Source organism: Heloderma suspectum, chromosome 15 (genome assembly GCF_057233095.1).
Source record: "Heloderma suspectum isolate Gila_16-S chromosome 15, 16-S_ref, whole genome shotgun sequence".
Taxonomy (NCBI): domain Eukaryota; kingdom Metazoa; phylum Chordata; class Lepidosauria; order Squamata; family Helodermatidae; genus Heloderma; species Heloderma suspectum.
The window spans coordinates 12359761-12379288 of record NC_139472.1 but is presented as its reverse complement, the minus strand read 5'-3'; the positions used below and the strand labels follow the sequence as shown (position 1 = coordinate 12379288).

The 19528-nt window shown below is 45.7% G+C and overlaps 1 protein-coding gene across 14 annotated transcripts in view; it reads left to right on the top strand.

The window, feature by feature from the left end:
* Positions 1–19528, top strand: part of PANK4 (pantothenate kinase 4 (inactive)) — a 55333-nt gene that overhangs the window by 13700 nt on the left and 22105 nt on the right. For 12 of the 14 annotated variants that reach the window (XR_014786020.1, XM_084821976.1, XM_084821975.1 and 9 more), the window contains exons 5-16: positions 369–461; positions 2210–2363; positions 3080–3261; positions 4502–4583; positions 6078–6178; positions 6995–7150; positions 8321–8433; positions 9777–9864; positions 11467–11618; positions 13095–13150; positions 14768–14817; positions 18109–18213. Coding sequence is in view for 13 of the 14 variants with exons in the window: in XM_084821976.1 (XP_084678102.1) it covers positions 369–461; positions 2210–2363; positions 3080–3261; positions 4502–4583; positions 6078–6178; positions 6995–7150; positions 8321–8433; positions 9777–9864; positions 11467–11618; positions 13095–13150; positions 14768–14817; positions 18109–18213 (1332 nt within the window). In the remaining variant the exon portion in view is untranslated. Of the gene's footprint in view, positions 1–368; positions 462–2209; positions 2364–3079; positions 3262–4501; positions 4584–6077; positions 6179–6994; positions 7151–8320; positions 8434–9776; positions 9865–11466; positions 11619–13094; positions 13151–14767; positions 14818–16179; positions 16680–18108; positions 18242–19528 lie in introns of those variants that run through there. The other 2 variants (XM_084821986.1, XM_084821983.1) reach the window with 2 other exon arrangements.

Genomic DNA, 19528 nt, shown 5'->3' with positions numbered 1-19528 from the left:
CCTTCTGGTCTCTTCTGTCTTCTTCTCTACATCTTCATCTCTACAGTCCCGGGCAACTGGCATTTAGAGCTGAACGTTCTACCTATTGACATGCATGGAATTTCTAATATCTGTGCTGGTAATATAGAATGTGTTGTGGAATTTCAGGAAGGCATCCTAGCATTCCCCAAATCAGTTGATGATGTTTATCTCTAATCTGGCCTGTTCAGATGTTAGTCCTCTGCCTCACCCCAACCCACCCTTCTGGTACATAGGATCTCCCTGGGATAAAAATAAGCCCAAGTGGATATATACTGAAATAAAAATGTGTTTATGTAAATATCACAGCTGCTGCCTGTGTGGGATAACTTGGTCCTTGCTCTTGATAGGTGGAAACGGAAGATAAGTTTGAGTGGATTGGTGGAAGTTCAATTGGAGGCGGAACTTTCTGGGGTCTCGGAGCATTGCTTACAAAAACGAAGGTAATACTGAAAGTTACAGTTGCATCGTGTCACAGGTGTGTTGCTAGTAAGGGACGATGTGTCTTTGTCACATCTTAGAGGAGAAGAAGTAGAATGACACATTGGGGACCCCCTTCACCCAGAATAAAAGGCGCAAGGTCCTGTGCTCCCTGGCCAAAAGCCACATTCTTATGGAGGTGGTGAGTCTGTATGTGGCCTGTACCACTTTCAGGTGGGGGGTCCACATGTTTGATTGTATGTGTATATAGTATTAAACTTCATTCTATTTATCAGTTGCCCAGTAGCAGCATTTCTCTGGGTGATTTACAAAATAAAAACAAATCCTAAAAAATCACCACATCAGCCAAACAGAAATTCACTAAAGCAGCAAATAAGACAACTCTAAAACAAAACAGATCATTTTAAAAGTAGAAATTAAAACATCACAGCAGCAGTAGTTTAATTCAGAAAGCTAGATGAATAAATGTCACAGGGCTACACTGCTCTACTAAAATCATAGTATAATGCAGAGATTAAAAATAAGAGGGCAGGTAAAAAAAAATTAAAAAGTCTTTCCCTAGTGCCAAAAAGACGTTAAGGTGGGCATGAAGCAGGACTCTCTGGGGAGGATATTCCACAACTGAGGCCACTGCTGAAATGACCCTGTAAAAAATCATGCTCACCACCCCCAGCGCACACATATAACAAACTACTGACTTGGATTCCTGCATTGAACAGGGGGTTGGACTTGATGGCCTTATAGGCACCTTCCAACCCTACTGTTCTATGATTCTAGCATTAATAGAGTATAGCTTCCAAATCACGTGAAGTACTAGTTCCCCTCTACTCAGCACTGGTTAGGCCTCATTTTGGGTACTGTGTCCAGTTCTGGGCACCACACTTTAAGAAGGATGCAGACAAACTGCAAAAGGTTCAGAGGAGGGCAATGAAGATAATCAGGGGACTGGAAACAAAGCCCTATGAGGAGAGACTGAAAGAACTGGGGATGTTTAGCCTTGAGAAGAGAAGACTGAGGGGAGATATGATAGCACTCTTCAAGTACTTGAAAGGTTATCACAGAGTGGAAGGCCAGGATCTCTTCTTGATCATCCCAGAGTGCAGAACACGGAATACTGGGCTCAAGTGACAGGAAGCCAGATTTCGGCTGAACATCAGGAAAGACCTCCTGCATGTTAGAGCAAGACGACAATGGAACCAATTACCTAGGGAGGTGGTGGGCTCTCCCACGCTGGAGGCATTCAAGATGAAGCTGGACAGCTGCCTGCCAGGGATGCTTGGCTTGGATTCCTGCATTGAGCAGGGGGTTGGACTTGATGGTCTTGTAGGCCCCTTCCAACCCTACTGTTCTATGATTCTATGTTAGAGTGAAGGGACATATTCTAGTGTTCTCCCTGACATGCTAGTTTTCTATAATAAAACTATTTTATGTATTTTGGGATGGAGAAGCATTCAATCATATGAGCCCTCATCTGGTGTGGTACAGTCCCGACACAGGTTGACCACCTCAGTGTAAAGCTAGGCCATGTGAGACATCGCAAAACTCAGGCAAAGTGGAGTCAGACAGAACTTGCACTGTTCCTACAAATAGCTCATGACTTTTTGCTGAGGAGAAGGGTGGCGTTAATACCTATGTCCTGAGTAAGAAGTGCAGAACGACAAGTGTGGATAAGAATTACTAATCTATGGAGATGTTCGAGTGACCATTTTTTGGGTGGGTGGGGTGGCGGTTGTTTTGTTCTTCGTTTTAGAAATTTGACGAGTTGCTGCAGCTCGCTTCAAAGGGACAACACACAAATGTCGACATGCTGGTGAAAGATGTGTATGGCGGGGCCTACCAGACCCTTGGGCTAAGCGGAAACCTAATAGCAAGTAGCTTTGGGAAATCTGCCACAGCGGACAAAGGTACCACTCAAGAATAGACTTCGTAGTGCTGGTGCATTGATGACTGCCCCCCTCCTGAAAGCACGCATGTGTTTGTTCAATGTATTGCTGTCTTGCTCTCATGCTTTAAACCAAGCGTAGCCTTAGGGCGCAGTCCTATGAAGATAGTTGCCAGCCTCTGAAGTTGGGGGCTGGCGGCTGTCCTGTGCAGGGCGGCTGAAGCACCAGGGGGATCCTCTCCTCTGTGCACCAGCCACCCTGCATTTTTGGCTAGATGGCCAATTTTGGCTGCCTAGACGCAGCTTTGGGGAAGGAGGCCGCACGGCGCATGGGAAGCTGTGTAAAGTGGCTTCTGCGCTCTCTGGACCCCAGGACCCCACCCCCTTTCTCCCATCTCTGTGCCCTGCTTCTGAGTGTAGAAAAGTAGCCAGCGTAGAGAGAACCACACCAGCTATGAGGGGGAGGGGGTGGGGAGTGCGGTTTCTGGGAACCGCATTCGGAGCCCTGGCTCCAACCTCAGTTCCCAGAAGCCGAAAAATCCTATGGCCCTCTAGACAGTGTCTAGTGGCATAGGATTGCTCCCTGATGTTTCTGGATATGAGATGAATAGACATAAGCAAACCTAGCCCTCCAGTGGCCGATGGATTCAGTCGTGATACATTCTAGAAAAACCACCTGAGTTTTATGAGCATTCTGTTAGGTGTGTTCTTCCCTCTATTCTTGCTTCTTGTTTTTAGAATTTTCCAAAGAAGACATGGCAAAAAGCTTACTGCACATGATCAGCAATGACATCGGGCAGCTGGCTTGCCTATATGCCAAACTCCACAACCTGAACAAAATATATTTTGGAGGCTTTTTCATCCGAGGACACCCTGTTACCATGCGCACAATCACTTACAGTATTAATTTCTTCTCCAAGGTATTGAACACTTGGTTATTTCAGGAACCTTACAGTAGATGAGAGAACACGAGGAGGAGGCAGCTTTAATTGGGGGGGGGGGATAACGAAGAGGGTGTGTGTGTGTGGAGTTGGGAGGGAAGGGGAATCCAGATGTTTGATTAATCCAAGAACTGCAATCCCTATTCTCTCTACTTTTGGAACAATTCCCATTGAACTCAGTGGGGCTTTCATCCAATGTACATAAATGCATGCTGTAAGTCTGTAAAAAAACCAACAAAAACAACAACCCATCATTGATTTGAGCCATTCTAGTCTAGAGGTGGGCAACCTGAGGTCAAACTCTGCAAGTGATCAGTTCATAGCTCTAGCAAGAGCGATCTGTCCTTTCCCCACAGCAGCTTGCTGGGTGGGGAGAAAGACTGAGAGAAGGGGGTGGCAGAAAAAGAGAGTGGAAATACCCTACCCACCATCATGATGTGGCCCCTTGCATGCTGCCATTGACAGCAAAAGGGTTTCCCACCCCTCTTCTTTAGGGGTGTTAGCATTTTTAAAAACACACAATATTGCAAGCAGTCCTGCAACATGACCTGATTTGGATAACAATGTCACTAAATGGAATTGTTGTCGGCCTTTCAAAAGCCCTCTAAATCCCAGGGATTCTCATTGACTCTTGTCACTGTGAGATTCCCCAAGTCAAGAGAGTGTTTAAGCCCCCCACCATCAATACAAACATACATTTATCCCCCAATGATTCTACTGCCCGTGTGCACTCTTCCTGTGTTCCTCTGTCACATTTGTTAAAAGAAGAGTCCAACCAAATTGGATTAATAATGTGCCTGGATTTTTCTATGGTGGTGGAACCAAAACAGTTCAAAACGCAGCGGAAAGGAAACTTTGGCAGCAATGTTCTCTGTTGCTTGCCTTTCCAGGCAGAAATGGCTGATCCAGGAGGAATTACTGAGAGGGAATTTGTGCCCTCTTCCGTGGCTCTCTGGTTCTACAACATATCCACTGCAATATTTTCACCTATATTCTCCTTTTATCCTGGATGTAAGCAGAGACGCTGAAAGCCCAGTTTCAGCTCTTGTGCTTGTAGCCTCGCAGAGTTCATCACGCTGGAATGCAACTTAGAATTGCAGCATGACCCCAGCGTTACAAATATTTTCTGTGCGTGCCCTTTTAGAATTGTGAATGTAGTCATGCAAAAGAGCCGTTAGCCATCGGGGCCATCCAAACACAATGTTTCATATTGTGGCAGGGGGAGGTTCAGGCCTTGTTCCTGAGACACGAAGGCTACCTGGGAGCCATTGGGGCATTTTTAAAAGGAGCCGAACAAGACAGTAAGTACAGCAACCGCTACGTTCTGTAACTGCAGTGTTCTGAAACGTTCAGGTTTCTGGGGGGAGTCTGTGTTCCCACCCCCATCAAAAATGATTAAGCCACATAAACCCCACTCCCCTTGACATGATTGGATTTCTGGGCACAGTATTCCCCATTTCTCACTCCATTTGCTATGGTGGGTTTTAAAGGATTTGGGCAACTCTAACCTGTGTGTTTGTGCTGAAAGTTGCCCTCCCCAACTCTGCATGGAAAGAGGGGAGGGGAGGTGCTGGGCATCCAACCATGACCTCTCCCCTAGCAAGGCCCAGCTGTGACTAGGGTAGTGTTCCAAAAGAGCATAGGATTGTCAGTTTGGTTGTCTGCCCATGAGAAGGCTCTCTTTCTCTCCCCCTGGCCCCACACGCATAAAGGACGTCATACCCACGCCTGTACCTTTTTGGGGATAGGGTGGGTGTGATCACTGTCGTTCCTTTTCTCCCTCTTCCCTCTACCCCCAAGATCTGATTTAACTGTACTTATGACTGCTAACTGGATAAGCTCTCAAACAGTTACTGTCAGGATCGATTCTGAGCGCAGGGAGATAGTTAGCAGCTCAGATACAGAAGAGGAGCAGCCAGAGCTGGGGGAGGCATTTTCACAAGGCAGTTCAGATATGGATAGGTGCGCTTCTCAGGTTACCAGCTCCCAGATGGCCGGGCATGAAACCTCATCCTCACCCCACTCTGAGAAGCAGCAAGCAAGAGGAGCAGGGGATTGAGGACTCTGACCTAAGGGACGCCAGGTGGTGACACATAGCTAAGAGGGAAATGTCAGGGGCAAAGCTTAGACATTTGAACCGGTTAGCAATGTGTGATAGGCTATGCAGGGAAGCAGCAGGCGAGGGGCAGAACCTCCCTCTCTATGCTAGCCTAGTCAGACAGCCGCCTTTTCAAACGGCCAGGCAACTCTCGTTTATTCCCATTTGAATCCCCTGGAGGCATTCCTTCGTAGCCAGAGAGTCTTTGAGTATTTGCATCTGTAATGAACCTGAGAATAATGAACTAAAGGCGTGAGACTGAAGCCTCTCTTTTTGTGTGTTGTGAGTGCTGGAGGAAAGGGGGGGCAGGGGAACCCTGACAGTTACACAATCGGGAAGCAACAATGTTTGTCATCTCTGACGGTCAGACAGTAAACAAGCTTCCAGGCACTCGCCGAGAGTGATCCCAGTTTTACACACATCGTGGTTTTAAATGCTCCCAGGGGTCAATGCATTTGTTTTTTATTTTGCCTGCTGTTTTCAATGCAAAAATAAGCTTGTCCATTATGGGAAAAGCTTTGATAAATCCACTTGTTAAGCCTGAAAGGTCTGGCTCAGTTGCTGACAGCTTTATTTTTGGGGACGTGTGCCTGGCATTTTGGCACATGTGAGGACCCCCTGCCCCCTTCTTGTATATGTTCTTACTTTCAGTTTATGCCTCATGCCTCCTCCCCCCACACCCTCTCTCTCTTCCTAGATCCGAATCTATACAGCTGGGGAGAAAACTATGCCGGCAGTTCTGGCCTCATGAGCACGTCGCCTGATATCTGCCCTATGCAGCGAGAAAGGAGTGGCACGGTGAGTCTCCATAGGACAGGACTGCCCAGTTTTTGACCCACTGACTTGAACACAGCTCCCTGCCACGTATTGCGGCCCCATTAACAGCAAGAGCATCCCTTTCAGGCACTTGGCATGGCTGGTGATGTTCCCAGGTCGTCTTAGGTTCAAGCAACACTTCTTTTTCAAGGACGCTGGCTCCTGTGCAATGCCTTGAGCATGTGGGGTCAAAGGAAGCACCCTTTCCAGCTCTTAGTCCGGGGGGGGCAACAGCTGTGCGGGAGTACAATTCTGCTGGAAAACTAGGGGCGCGCTCCCTGTGTGTCCTGTTTCCCAGCAAAACATTGTTTCTGCAGAGAAACAAGACGCGTGAGGATTGTGTGCCCCGTCTCCCTGCCGAATCACCCACTCCCACAGCTGCTTAGTGGCCTGGTGTTCCCCAGAAGTTTTAGATGACAGCTCCCACCAGCCTCAGCTAGCATGACCAGGGGTCAGTGATTACGGGAGTTGTGGTCCAAAATATCTGGAGGGTGCTAGGTTGGGGAAGGCTGGTGTGGACAATGCTGAATGAGAAGGACCAACAGTCTGAGATCCAATATGAGGCAGCTTCCTATGACTTGACTTGGCACCTGGCCTTTTGGATTTCTGGAATGCTGAAATATGTTTGCTTACAATTAATGGGACTTGAGGGCCATGTAGGCGTGCTAGGTTCAGCTAATGTGTTTAAAGCATCGTTTGTTTTCCAAGAAATTCCAGGGGAAAACCTGTGTCTTTGCACAGGTCACCTGACTGGCCTGTTCATCCTGTGCTTCTCATGATCTTCCTCTCCCTTCCCAGTTTGACATGTTGGAAATGGATCGTTTGGAGCGAACGCTCGTGAATCTTCCCTTGCTGAAGGACCCATCTGCTTACATCCCTGACACCGTTGATCTCACAGATGATGCCATGGCCAGGAAATACTGGCTCTCATGCTTTGAAGAGGCCTTGGATGGGGTAAGGATACTCCTAAAATGCATCACTGTCTAGATTTATGAGGAGCCACGGATTTTCTGAGGGAGTTCACTGGTTCCACAAGAGCATTTGTGGATATTCAGTGGCTTATACTGAGATCTCGTGCTTAAGCATACTTTTACGATTGCATGTGGTTCTCTTGTGTCTGCCTAGGCACCCGCGTGTGGTGTATGTCTGTGCATTCCGCATTTGAAAGTTACCGTGAAGGGTAGTGGGGAAGAGAGAGCCAGATGTCTGTCCACATGTTTGTTCCAAAAGGGCAAATCCCCCTTGCCTTCTGGAGCACATAGCTGCACACGTCCCCTCCTCTGAATTCTCCTTTGCACTGCAGTTTGGAGAAAGTAAGAAGCAACATACTGATTTAGGAAGGTGTCTGGGTGTCCACTGTGGGAAACAGGATGCTGGGCAAAATAGACCGTTGGTCTAATCCGGCAGCAGGGTTCCTTTTATGAAGCTGCCTCATATCAAGACAGACCAGTTGTTCATCTGTCTCAGTATTGTCTGTCCCAACTGGCAGCAGCTTTCTAGGTTTTCAGACAGCAGTCTTTCCCAGCCCCACCTGGAGATTCCGGGATTTGAACCTGTGCAGTGCCTTGAGCATGTGGGGTCGAAGGAAGCACACTTTCCAGCTCTTAGTCCAGGGGAGGGGGAGCAACAGCTGTGGGGGAGTACAATTCTGCTGGAAAACTAGGGGCCTCTGGAATGCAAAGCAGGCGCTCTACCACTGAGCTGCACTCCTTCCCTGCTGTTTTCTTCTTCTTCTCCAAACAGTGCAAATTAGAGAACGCTTCACCCCGTCACAGGCTGTCTGCACGTGTCAGAAGGGGTTGATGCTAAATGGAAATAGAGGTTAGCTGGTCAGTTAAGCCAGCATTTGTGGACCCTGGGAGAGAAAAACATGAAGCTTTTAGAATTCTCTGCGATCTCTTCCTGGCATCTTGGCTCTTGGGCATATTTTATTTTGGGGCAGCTGCTCTCTTAAACCAAAGGACCTCTTCTAACCAAATTGCTGTCAGTAAGGACCTGTTGTTACGTTCTCTTTGCTTCGCAGCCCCTCATGCTTCCGTTTCTGTTCTTAATGAAGCCACATGGAGTTGGAAGCGCACGTCACGTATTTGGCATGGCCTCTCTGCTCTCTCGTCCCCTTGCCAGGTTGCGAAGCGTGCTGCGGCCAGCCAGCCAGACTCTATTGATGCAGCTGAGCGAGCGGAGAAATTCCGGCAGAAGTATTGGGATAAACTTCAGACGCTTAGACAGCAGCCTTTGTAAGTCAGTGATGGCAACAGTGAGGGCCTGAGCTGGAATTCAGTGCCTCTTGCGAAGTTTGTGCATGCTTTCAACACTTCTTGATGCATGTGAGCCTCCAACCGCAGTCAGATCTGGGATAATTCCACATGTGGGGCCAGTTTTGTGGATTGCAAACTCAAAATTCTGCATGAAAACTCTGCATGAATGGATGGTTTAAGAGTTACCTAAAGCCAGCAGTATGCTTTGCCTGGTTGTTAGTTCTCATCTCTTCCTCATTCACATTCCAGAAGATAGCAAAGTGGCCAGGGAGCTACTGCTTAACCACTAGCATAAATGGCGTCCAGGCTCTCAAAACATGCTCCAGTTAGGTCACTTCCAAAGAAGCAAAACAGAAAAGTTTAAGCTTAACAGCTGATGATGTAAATATGAGCAAATGGTGTCTGTGTGTGTTTTCTTATTCACAGGTAGTATCCTCTTTTCACTGCTTAAGGCTTCTGCTAACTGGATCGTTTTTATTCACTTATCATACAAGACAATCCCATGCCACAACAACCTCCTTTTTAATTTTAGCTGCTTTTTTTAACCTTTTGCTTATTGTTACTTTTCAAATCTTGTGTGTGTGTGTGTGTGTCTGAGTTGCCTCTAAAGGAGTTGCATAGTCCTAAATCATGGGTAGGGAACTTGCTTTGGACTGAGGGCCACGTTTGGGGGGAGCCTTCCAGGGGACTGCAAGTAGGTGGGGCTAAAGCTAAAGTGGGCAGGGCTATCCTACACTCTTTCTTCCTCACATGTGTTCACTTGTTCATTCTCTCACTCTCACTCTCTCTTTCACACACATGCACGCACACACACCTGCTCAATTCAAGGGCTGAGATCTAAGTATCTTTAAAGGTCTACTTAAGGGTTTAGACATTCCAAGCTGGACTTCTGACTTTTTCTCTCTCACCAGCAGACCTCCACAACATATTACAAATTCGATTTTGAGGGCGAGGTTGGGGGGCAGAAGCAGTTTGTAAAACACGAGCTGTCTTAGGCATGCAGAACTAAGTACATGGTTCTTATGCATTCTCACATACCTAAACCATAAACCTTTGGATGTATGTTTTAAAGGAATTTGAATAATTCCTTTATGTCTGACAAACTTGCTTCATTTGGGGAAGGATGTGTCATTCTCTTGCCTTATGCATCATATCTGAGCCTCTGTTGTGGTGATGGATACGAGGTGAGAAACCACTCAAGTAGCATAGCAGATCTTACAATTAATTATCCTGCAGGAGTAGGATTGGGTTGAGGTAATAGACAGACACTGCTTTTTTCCCCTTGGGGTGGCTGACTGATATGTTCCCTCATTCTTTTTCAGTGCCTATGGCACCTTAACAGTTAGGAGTTTGCTGGATACAAGAGAACACTGTTTGAATGAGTTCAACTTCCCAGATCCCTATTCCAAGGTAAGTCCATTCTCCGTAACTTTCCCGCTGTACTCCAGTAACATTGATTTTGAAGTTTTGTTGTTCTCATGAGTAATAATGTTATATCTTTATATAAAATTACCATAGCAGGTTCCTGCCCTGGTTAGCTTCCCATCAGTGCAGGAGGCAAAGGAAAAGCCAGGAGTGTGGAGTTAATATGCACAAAAGAAGTTACATGTACCTAGACTCTGTTTCTGTTGGGGTGAGGGCATCAGGGGATGTGTTTACACAAGTCATTGTGTGGTCTGCATCTTGTTCCCTGACAACGGTGCACTTTCTTCCTGAGTAAGAATGCTGCTTAATACTGAACTACAGTGCCATCATAAACACCCAAATAGGCTCAAACGTTTCCACTGAATGTTGAGGGAAAAAATACCTTTATCAGTTTGGTGGCATGAAAGATGCTTTTCCATCTTTGGACATTTCTTTTGAATGGATCCACTCAATTCAAGGGCTGACATATACATATTTTAAAGGTCTGCTTAAGGGTTTAGACATTCCCAGTTGGACTTCAGACTATTTTCCTTTCAACAGCAGACCTCCACAACATACCGCATATCGATTTTGGGGGTGCGGTGGGGGGCAGAAACAGTTTGAAAAATACAAGCTGTCTTGGGCATGCAGAACTTGGTACATGGTTCTTTAGATCTCAGCCAGTTCTTAAATTGTTAGAAATAAACAGGGCCAGTCTCAGCTTACCTTGGAGTATTATTTGCTGCTTGGCGTTCTTGGAAACCTCATGTAAAAGCTGCTACTCTTAAAGCTGAACAAACAGTTGATGGGCTTCTTATATATTTGACAAACTTCAGGAGAAGGCAGGTTCTATCTATATTGAGCCTGATAAAATCTAAAATACAACCACCAATTCTGTATTGTTCAAAGATCTGAGGTCTTTTCAAACCCCTGAGGGTTTAGACCGTATTTGGAACTGACTTAAGAACTATATTAGAGACATCCAGATCTACCTTGGCACTGTACTTACTGTTGGAAACAGGGTCCTCTTCCCTCACTATGAAAATCTATTGGCAGGTTTTAAATGCTGGTTAAAACTGATAGGTACGCTTGACCAAAATGTGTTATGTGGGACAAATGGTATCCAGTTTAAATTTTGGTACCGAACATACATTGTGGCTTTGTAGAAAAGAAGTTAGTCTTGTGATCTAGAATTGCAAACATAAATAAGAGCCCTGCTGGATCTGATCAGAGGCCTATCTAGTCTAGCATCCTGTTTTTCACAGTGGTCAACCAGATGCCCCTCGGAAGCCCATGCTAAGACATGAGTGCAATAGCATCCATCCGCTTGTGGTCCCCAGCAACTGGTATTCAGAGGCATATTGACTCCGATCCTGGAGGTAGTATATACCCCTGATGACTAGTAGCCATTGACATTCCCCTCCCAGCATTTGTAGCAATTAAAAGAAATCATCCTGAGAGTGATCATTTTCCATACTAGCCTTAATCACGATTAATTGGCCCAGGAAAAGCTTGGAGAGGTGATCTTGGGAATGAGAGTGTTGATAAAGGAGTACGTTTCTTCCCTTTCTTTCCAAACACACTGTCTTGTGTCTTTCTCTCCCACAGGTGAAGCAGAAAGAAAATGGCATCGCGTTAAAATGTTATCAGAGTGTAATAGAATCTTTGGATTCGTTAGGCTGGGAGGAGAGGCAGTTCGCTCTGGTGAAAGGACTTCTTGCAGGAAACGTATTTGACTGGGGAGCAAAAGCGGTCTCGGAGTAGGTATTAAAATTCTTTGCAATTTTTTTAATGGACTCTAAGGGCGCAATCCTATTTGGGTATAGACAGAAAAAAGTCCTACAGCTCCCAGCTATTCTGGCTGGGGAATGCTGGAAGTTGTAGGACTTTTTTCTGTCTAAACCCACATAGGATTACACTCTGAATGACCCAGATGTTTCTCAAAGCAAGTGCACAGATGGCTCACGCTTTGTCGTCTGCAAATGTTTGTTGGTTTTGTTCTGGTAATGGTTGTGTAGCAAATTTGGCATCATCCAAGATAAAATGGGGCAGATGGGTGCCTTCTTTAATGTTTGTATTAATCTCACAGAGACTCTAAATGCATTTATTAGCAATGGGTTGTATCGAACATTAGTCTAACCTAAGCCCATTTATTTCAGTAGGTCCATTCTGACATTGGCTACAACCCAATCTGTGGTTCTCTGTTTTCAGTTTAACCTGTCTAGTTCCTTCTTAAGAGATTAATATAGAACTTACTGGGTGTTCAGTTTCTGATATGATGACTGGGAAATCACTTCATCAGCCAGTTCAGGATGGAGGAACTAGTTCAGATTAGACCAATGAACCAGCCATGCTTCCTCTCCAACTGACAGATGAATGGTGCTTCTAGTTAGGATTGTGTGTATTCCATACTAGGAATAGACCATTGGTATCTGAGGGGCGCAATCCATCCTCTCGGCCCGTCTTCCTCAGCCTGGTCCCCACCAGATGCTTTGGACTACAACTCCCATCACCCAACCATTGGCCATGCTGTCTAGGTCCAATGGGATCTGCAGTCCAGAACCCCTGGACCAATCTGGGTTGCGGAAGGCCGCCTTAGGCCCCTGATCCAAAGGACCATCTTTCCTCCCACTCCAAAGGCTCTTTCTCCAAAGCTGTGATTTTCTGTAACTCTCTTCCCCACTGTGAACGGCAACAGAGCAGGGCGAGAGGGCTAGGTCGCCATTACTGGTTTCTTGTCAAATCTCATTCTTATGTGATGTGTATCTATTTTAATGCTAAGCAGGGGAGCATAACTCACTGGTCGATCACCTGCTTTGCTTGCACAAGGTCTTGGATTCAGTCCCTGGCATCTCCACTTAAAACGGTCAGGTAGCAAAGGCCTCTGCCTAACACCCTGGAGAGTTCCTGCCAGTCAAGATTAGGCAGTAGTGTGCTAGACGGACCAACAGTTTGTGTCAATAGAAGGCGGCCTCATATGCATGTTGACCAGCTTCCTTGCAGAAAGTGCTCTGCCTTCCTTCTCAAAATGTGAATGCCTGTTGTACTGAGTGCAGTCCATCTGCTATTCCCTTTCGGAGCCAACTGTTGAGGTATATATTAAAAAAGAAAATCTTGATGGATAGTACGTGTTTGTTCAGCTGCGGTGCTGTTCGAACAATGGTACTCTATAGAATCTCTCTGACAGCATTCCTGTTCTTCCTTTTTTTTTTTCCTTCTCCTCCTCCTGATGTCAGCGTCCTTGAAACAGAGCCACAGTTTGGATTTGAAGAAGCCAAGGAGAAATTGCAAGGTATTGGATGGGGAAATTGCAAGGAAACTCTCCTTCTTGGCATGCTACTGGGAGAGGTGATGATGCTGCAGCTGGTGGAAGATGATGAGCATCACTGAGGGCAAGCAGAGATGTGACCCTTGGAACACAAGCCCTTGTGATGCTCTCCCTTGCAGCCCCCATTGAGATAAAACCAAAGGTGTCTGAGAGCATGGTGGCTGTTGGTGCCATCATCCCTATTTCTGTGCCGTGCATGAAACTCCTTCCAGTCTCCTGCCATATTGGAACACCTTTTCATGGCTCCGCTCTCATCAGCTGAGTCTTCCAGCCAATTCAGGTGACCAAAACACCTGGTGTTGCAAGCCCCAGATGATTAGGGAATCAAAACCTATTGCATGTTTTCTAGGGATTTTGAAAACCCAATACATTAACTTGGTATTTTTCCTGATGTGCTGCCTGTAGGGAGGGTAGAGCTTGCTGGTAGAACACAAGCTTTGCAGGCCAAAAGTTAAAGGTTCCATGAAGGTTCCATGAAGGTTCCAAGTGTCTTCAGGTAGGGCTTGAAAGCCTTGAAAAGCCACTGTCAATCGGTGTAGACAATGTTGATGTGTTCTGACTCTCTGTAAGGCAGTTTCCTGCATTCCTATCTATAGATTTTGTTTACCCTATCTTCCCTCTTTGAGGCAACTTGCCATTTTTTGAAAATTTAAAATGAACGTTTTGGACAGGCTGCGTTAATGCTTTTTTTTATGTTCCTTCTCTTTGAGCATGAGGACTTGCATGCTTTGTAAAGTGTTTGGTAGGGCTCACTTGGGCTCTTACAGGTCGCTCAGTTGTGAACCGCAAACAGTTTTGCCCACCCTTTGCTTGCTGACCCAGAATCTCAATCAGGTTCTCCCAGTTTGCTGACATGCATGTAGCGCTGAATCAGCTTGGTCTTAGAAGAACTAAGACCGCTCCCCCAGCCCCCCAAGAAAGCTTGTTGTAATTTTAGGTCCGCTTTCCAAAGTGCTATTTTGAGCAAGCAGTAACTGCCTTGCTCCATCAATTGGAGCTCAAGCGCTTTCTGAACATGTAGCGGCAACATCAGAGTATTTATTTTTGAAGCTTTTTGCCTTACTTCTCAATAGAAGGATTCTCAGGATTGGAGGTTGTTATAATATAACTACACACACACGCACACACACACACACACACACACACACAGACCTCAGCAGTCCTTAGTCCTCTGGCTGATGGATGGGGCGAGAGCATGCTTCCTTCAGTTCAGCAGTCCTAGGACAACTAGCAGTTGGAACAGAGTGTCCTTTCTGGCAGGGAGGTGGGAAGTAAGCTCCCTGCAGCTCTTCCTTCTTTGCCACATGGATAGGGCCGGGCTGGTCTTCCCTTTGCCATGATATTCTTTCTGTGAGGCAAGAAGTGGGGCCTCTTGGTGGCTCTTAGTCCAATGACATTGTGTGTTTCCCTTCAGCTCTGCGGTTTCCAGGCAACTATGCTATAGCAGCCTGGAGAATGAATAGCTTTAAGTGTCTGTTGAGCTGAAGAAACTCTTAGTAGACACTCCGCCCCACCGTGCATTGCCCTGAATGTACACACCTACAGAGTTGATAATATGCCATTTTTAATGCCATTTTACAGAACGCCCATGGCTTGAAGATTCTTACAACGAGTGGCTGGAACGTCTCAAGGTATGTTGTACTCTTTCGGTGCCAGGTGAAGACCTTTTTATTCTCCCAGTCTTTTAGCTCTGGTGTTTTAAAGCTGTGTTTTAAATCTCTGCCTTGCTGCTAGGTTTTATTCTGGCTGTACTGTTAGACTGTAGTTCTAAGCTTTCATATTTATATGGTTTTATGCTGCACCTTGTGGTTTTAATTTTTGTAAACCTCCCAGAGAGCTTCGGCTATTGGGCGGTATAGAAATTAAATAAATAAATGTGCTGTCAGTTTAACAACTGAATTCAATTCGGTTTAACAACTGAATAGTATACATTTGGGCAAAGAAAGTCTTCAGATGTGTCAACTTGTGTCATATGTCTCAAGTTCTTATTTTCTTTTAAACCCAGCAACAAATTGTGGGTTAAAACTCTGGGTTGTTTTCCCCTCAACAGCCCAGTGTTCTGAGTTTGCACGTCACGTTGAACAACCCAGGAATGGGGCATTCCTAGGTTATTTTCTAAACCAGATTCATAGCGGAAACAGCAAGTGTGCGGAAGGCAGTACGCTCGCTTGTTCCCGCATGGCCCTGACAACCATTGGTTGTCATTACATGTGAACCAGGTCATAATCTTTTATCTGCCTTTAGCAGAATCTCTGGGTTTCGTCCTACCTTAGCAAAATCTGAACGATTTATGGTCCTGTTAGGTACGCTGTTTTTTAAAGATGGTGTTGGGTCCAAATATGTTAAGAATCAGTTCCACTTGGCAAGTTTGGCAAGCTGAGTAGATCCAGGTTGGTTTGGGCCTGTGGTACAGCAAGTCCTATGATCCATTTGCTGCATGCCCTAGTTCAGAGTTAACTTTGCACTGCAACTTTTCAAATTGCTATTTTGCTAATTTTATATTGGTATTGGTTCTTACAAATGAACACACCGTAAGCCCTACCTTGCCCACTGTAGCCCACAATTTTCTCAAAGAGCTAACGAGAAACATAGCAAAGAAAGAAATGGCAATTTGGTATGTCGTGAAAGAAAAGGAGGGGGAGAAAGAGGAGAGAGAGAGAGAAGGGTGAGGGGTACACTAACTTAGCATGAATGGAAGTGCATATACATTCAGGGCCAGCCCTGCCATACAGCAGCATGAAGCAACCTGCTTCAGGCATCTCTATGAGCGGGGACAGATGAAGGCAGGACTTGGTGACTGAATAGTGCAACAAAAGTTCCTTAAAGCGTTGGCCCTGGAGAATGGGGTGGGAACACTATTCAGGCAGCAAAATAGCCAGCAGCACAAGCTTCAGTACTGACCCAACTTTCTACCACATAGAAATGTACATTTCCAGAGTTTTGTTCCTCCTTGGGCACAGGTGGGGAACATTCCAGATGTTGTTGGATTACAGGTCCATTCACCCCGACTTGGCCATGGTGGCTGGAGCAGATGGGCATTGGAACTGGCAACATCTGGAGGCCCGCAGGTTCCTCCTCCCTGTGCTAGGTACAAGGGCGAATGCTTGTCAGTACGTTATGAAAGCCATCACAGGTTTGTGCACATCCTTTCTGAGCTCTTGCTAAACCTGAGGTGTGTCAAAGGCTCTTGCAAAGTATACTCAGAAATCCCTGATGGTTTCCCCCCACCAACACGTCTCAGTCTGCCTGTTGAAACAGGTGGAAAAGGGATGTCTCTAAGAGATTTCAGTAGGGAGAGTTTAACAGACTGCATGGCCAAAAATGGCAGGGGAGGGGGGAACAATCAGTCCCTGCCAAAGACCCTTGAGACAAGAGCATCTTCAGCAGTGGATTGCTGCTGTTAACTCAGCTAAGAAGAAATTCTCAGTAACTGAAGAAGCAAGCCTCGTCTCACATCCAAATCAGACTCACGTGAGCCTACACTTAATTTGAAATTGGTCACAAGCTTTTAACCTTTTTGAATGCTCACCCCATCCCTATCTCTTAATATATGATGCTTTTTTAGCAGATGGAGCTCACTGTTCTTTTGCCCACTGCTCAGTAGCAGGAGAGCTGTGAGATTTCAGTATTGGAAATAGCAACCTCTTTGCCACTCATGAAGCTCGCTGAACCCATAAAGTATATTTAGAAATACCCCATAAAGATGAATATGACCCAGAACCAAGTGGATTACAGGGTGTCAGGGGGAATATCACCAGGATATTACCAATAGTAATGGGGTTGGCGTATTGAAGTGTAAATATTTATTTTATTAAGGGAGCGATCCTATGGCCTCTAGTCGGCAGCTAGACGGTCATAGGATACATCAGTTTCTGTGAACCGGCCTCGGAGCCTGCGCTCCGAGGTCGGTTCCCTGAGAACCAACCTCCCCTCACCCTTCTGCACTGCCTCGCGGACAGCTCGGAACGGCCCCACACTCGGAAGAGGAGCGCAGAGCGGTGAAAATGGGACACTCCAGGTGGCATTCCAGGGCAGGGAAGGCAGAAGTGCTGGTATGACACATCCAACGTGTCGTCCAGCAGCTGCTTCCCCCGCTCCACCTTCCTGCTGCTAGACAGCCGAAATCAGCTGTCTAGCTGCAAACGCAGGGCCTGCCTTGCATTGGATAGGCGGTCGCCTCCGCGTTCAGAGGCGGCCGCCTATGCCGGTAGGATTGCTTCCTTAGTTAGCGTATTTTTGCTCAGCAGAGCAAGTTCTATATGATAAATAAGAACAAGAAAGTTTCTGCTGACAGGCTTAAAGTCTAAAAGACATGACACAAAAGGGGGGAAAGGGATAGGGAGGGAAGAGGAAAAAAGCAAAGTCCAGCACCAGTTTTTAAAAGTTAAATAGTTCTTATAATGACTCGCTGGAATGGAAAATGGCTCAGGGAGAGGAAGAGCCAACTGGAGCTGGTCTTTCAGCAATGCTGCTGGAATGGCCCTGCTCCTCATCTTCCTCATGGAGTGATCCTGCTCCATGCTTTTGCCTGTGGGGCTTGGTGAACTCAGCCCACGACATTCCTTTAAATTTGGCATGGAGGCCCCCTCCACCTTGCTTCACAGGATAAAGAGGAAGGGTGTGTGGGTGTCTTTCAGGCTGTACAATAGCTTTGGACTAAGCAGGACTTTCCTTGTGGAGTTCTAGAAAAAGGCAAATTCAGAGAAGCTGATGAGCCTCTTTTGCTCTGGACAAGCATCTTCCCAGAGATATCACTTTTCTTAAGCACAATTGGTTTAGCTGAAGTGGCTCACAGGTACCCAGCAAAATATTTTTACCAACTTAGGGAGGAGGGGGTTTGTGATGGCCTAATTCTGTGTACATATTTAACATACATCTTAACCTGTCAGTTCTTCTCTGATACTTTTTTTTTTCCTTTGCAGGCTCCCCCTCACAAATGTGCCTTAATTTTTGCAGATAACAGTGGAATAGACATCATTTTAGGCATCTTCCCCTTTGTCAGGGAACTGCTCTCTAGGGGCACAGAGGTCAGTTGAATTACGGTGGCATCCTAAGGTAAAATGCCTCAAACAAGCTTGAATGGCACTGCAGAACATTTTTTGTTATTGTTTAAGAAGTTAGTGGCATAAGTAATTGGGGTAATGATACACCTGTATTCTGGCAAGTTTGGCCTAGTTCCTCATAGATGGCGTGGAAGGAACTATCCTATATTAAACCCATTGGTGTCTGAGAAGCTATAATGGAGGCTCTGTGGTGGCTCAGTGTATAGAGTAGAATAGAAATGTATTTGCATCAGCCACAAGCCATTGCAACGCCATATGTAGAACACAACGGAACAGATAAAATTGTCAGATTAAACATTATAGAAGTTACTTACACTAGCCACAAAATACATCAGATATAAAGCACTAATAAGCAAATAGAATTGATGGACTAAAAAAAAAAAAAGGACTCCGGGATTTATTTTAATGGCAGCTATCAAAAATTTGCAGACTTTGTTATCACCTGTACATTTTGGTTCACAGAGAGGAAATATATATACAAACAAGATGGGTGCACTGAGAGAGATACTAAGAGTGGGGTAATGAACTCCTTTTGCAAATCTCTATATGCAAACTCCTTTTGCAAATCTCTATATGCAAACTCCTTTTGCAAATCTCCTCTAAAGGGACATTATGAGGTTTTATGGAGCCTAGTCCTAGGCCTTATGCTGTCCAATAACTTCATTAATTACTTCATTGAAGAAGTGTGCAGCACACTTATCAAATTCACAAACAACACAAAATGGGGAAGGATTGCTGGCCCTATGGAGGATAAACTAAACGTCCAAAATGACCATGGTAAACTGGATTGCTGGCCAGAGGGCAAGTAAATAAAATGTGGCAAAGACGTGAGATAGGCAAGAAGAGCCAAATTCCCAAGCGGTGTGATGGGAGAAATGACTGGGCAGGCAGTAGCATGGCGGAGAAGGACTGAGAGGTTTATACTTTGATTGTTATAAGGTTCTGAGGTAGAAACGTGGCAGTGCTATTTCAGAGACTGTGATGGTGGAAACTTCAGTTAGAGTGTGGTCTGCCAGTTGAGATGTCCCAATTCTAGACAGTTGTTGACAAGCTGAAGGAAACTCAAGATGAGGATTGGGAAGATGATGTGAGGTAGTGAAGGCAGATCGCACAGAAAAGGGATGGTGACGGTAGAGCGTCTAGCCTGAATAAACTTCTGGATAAAGAAACTAGGTATCCCAATTCTAGGCATTTACATGGCAGTAAATCTAATTGATTTCAGTGAAACTTTACATCCGCATTAAAGTGTATCTAAGATCACAGCCTAAGAAGAAGGAAA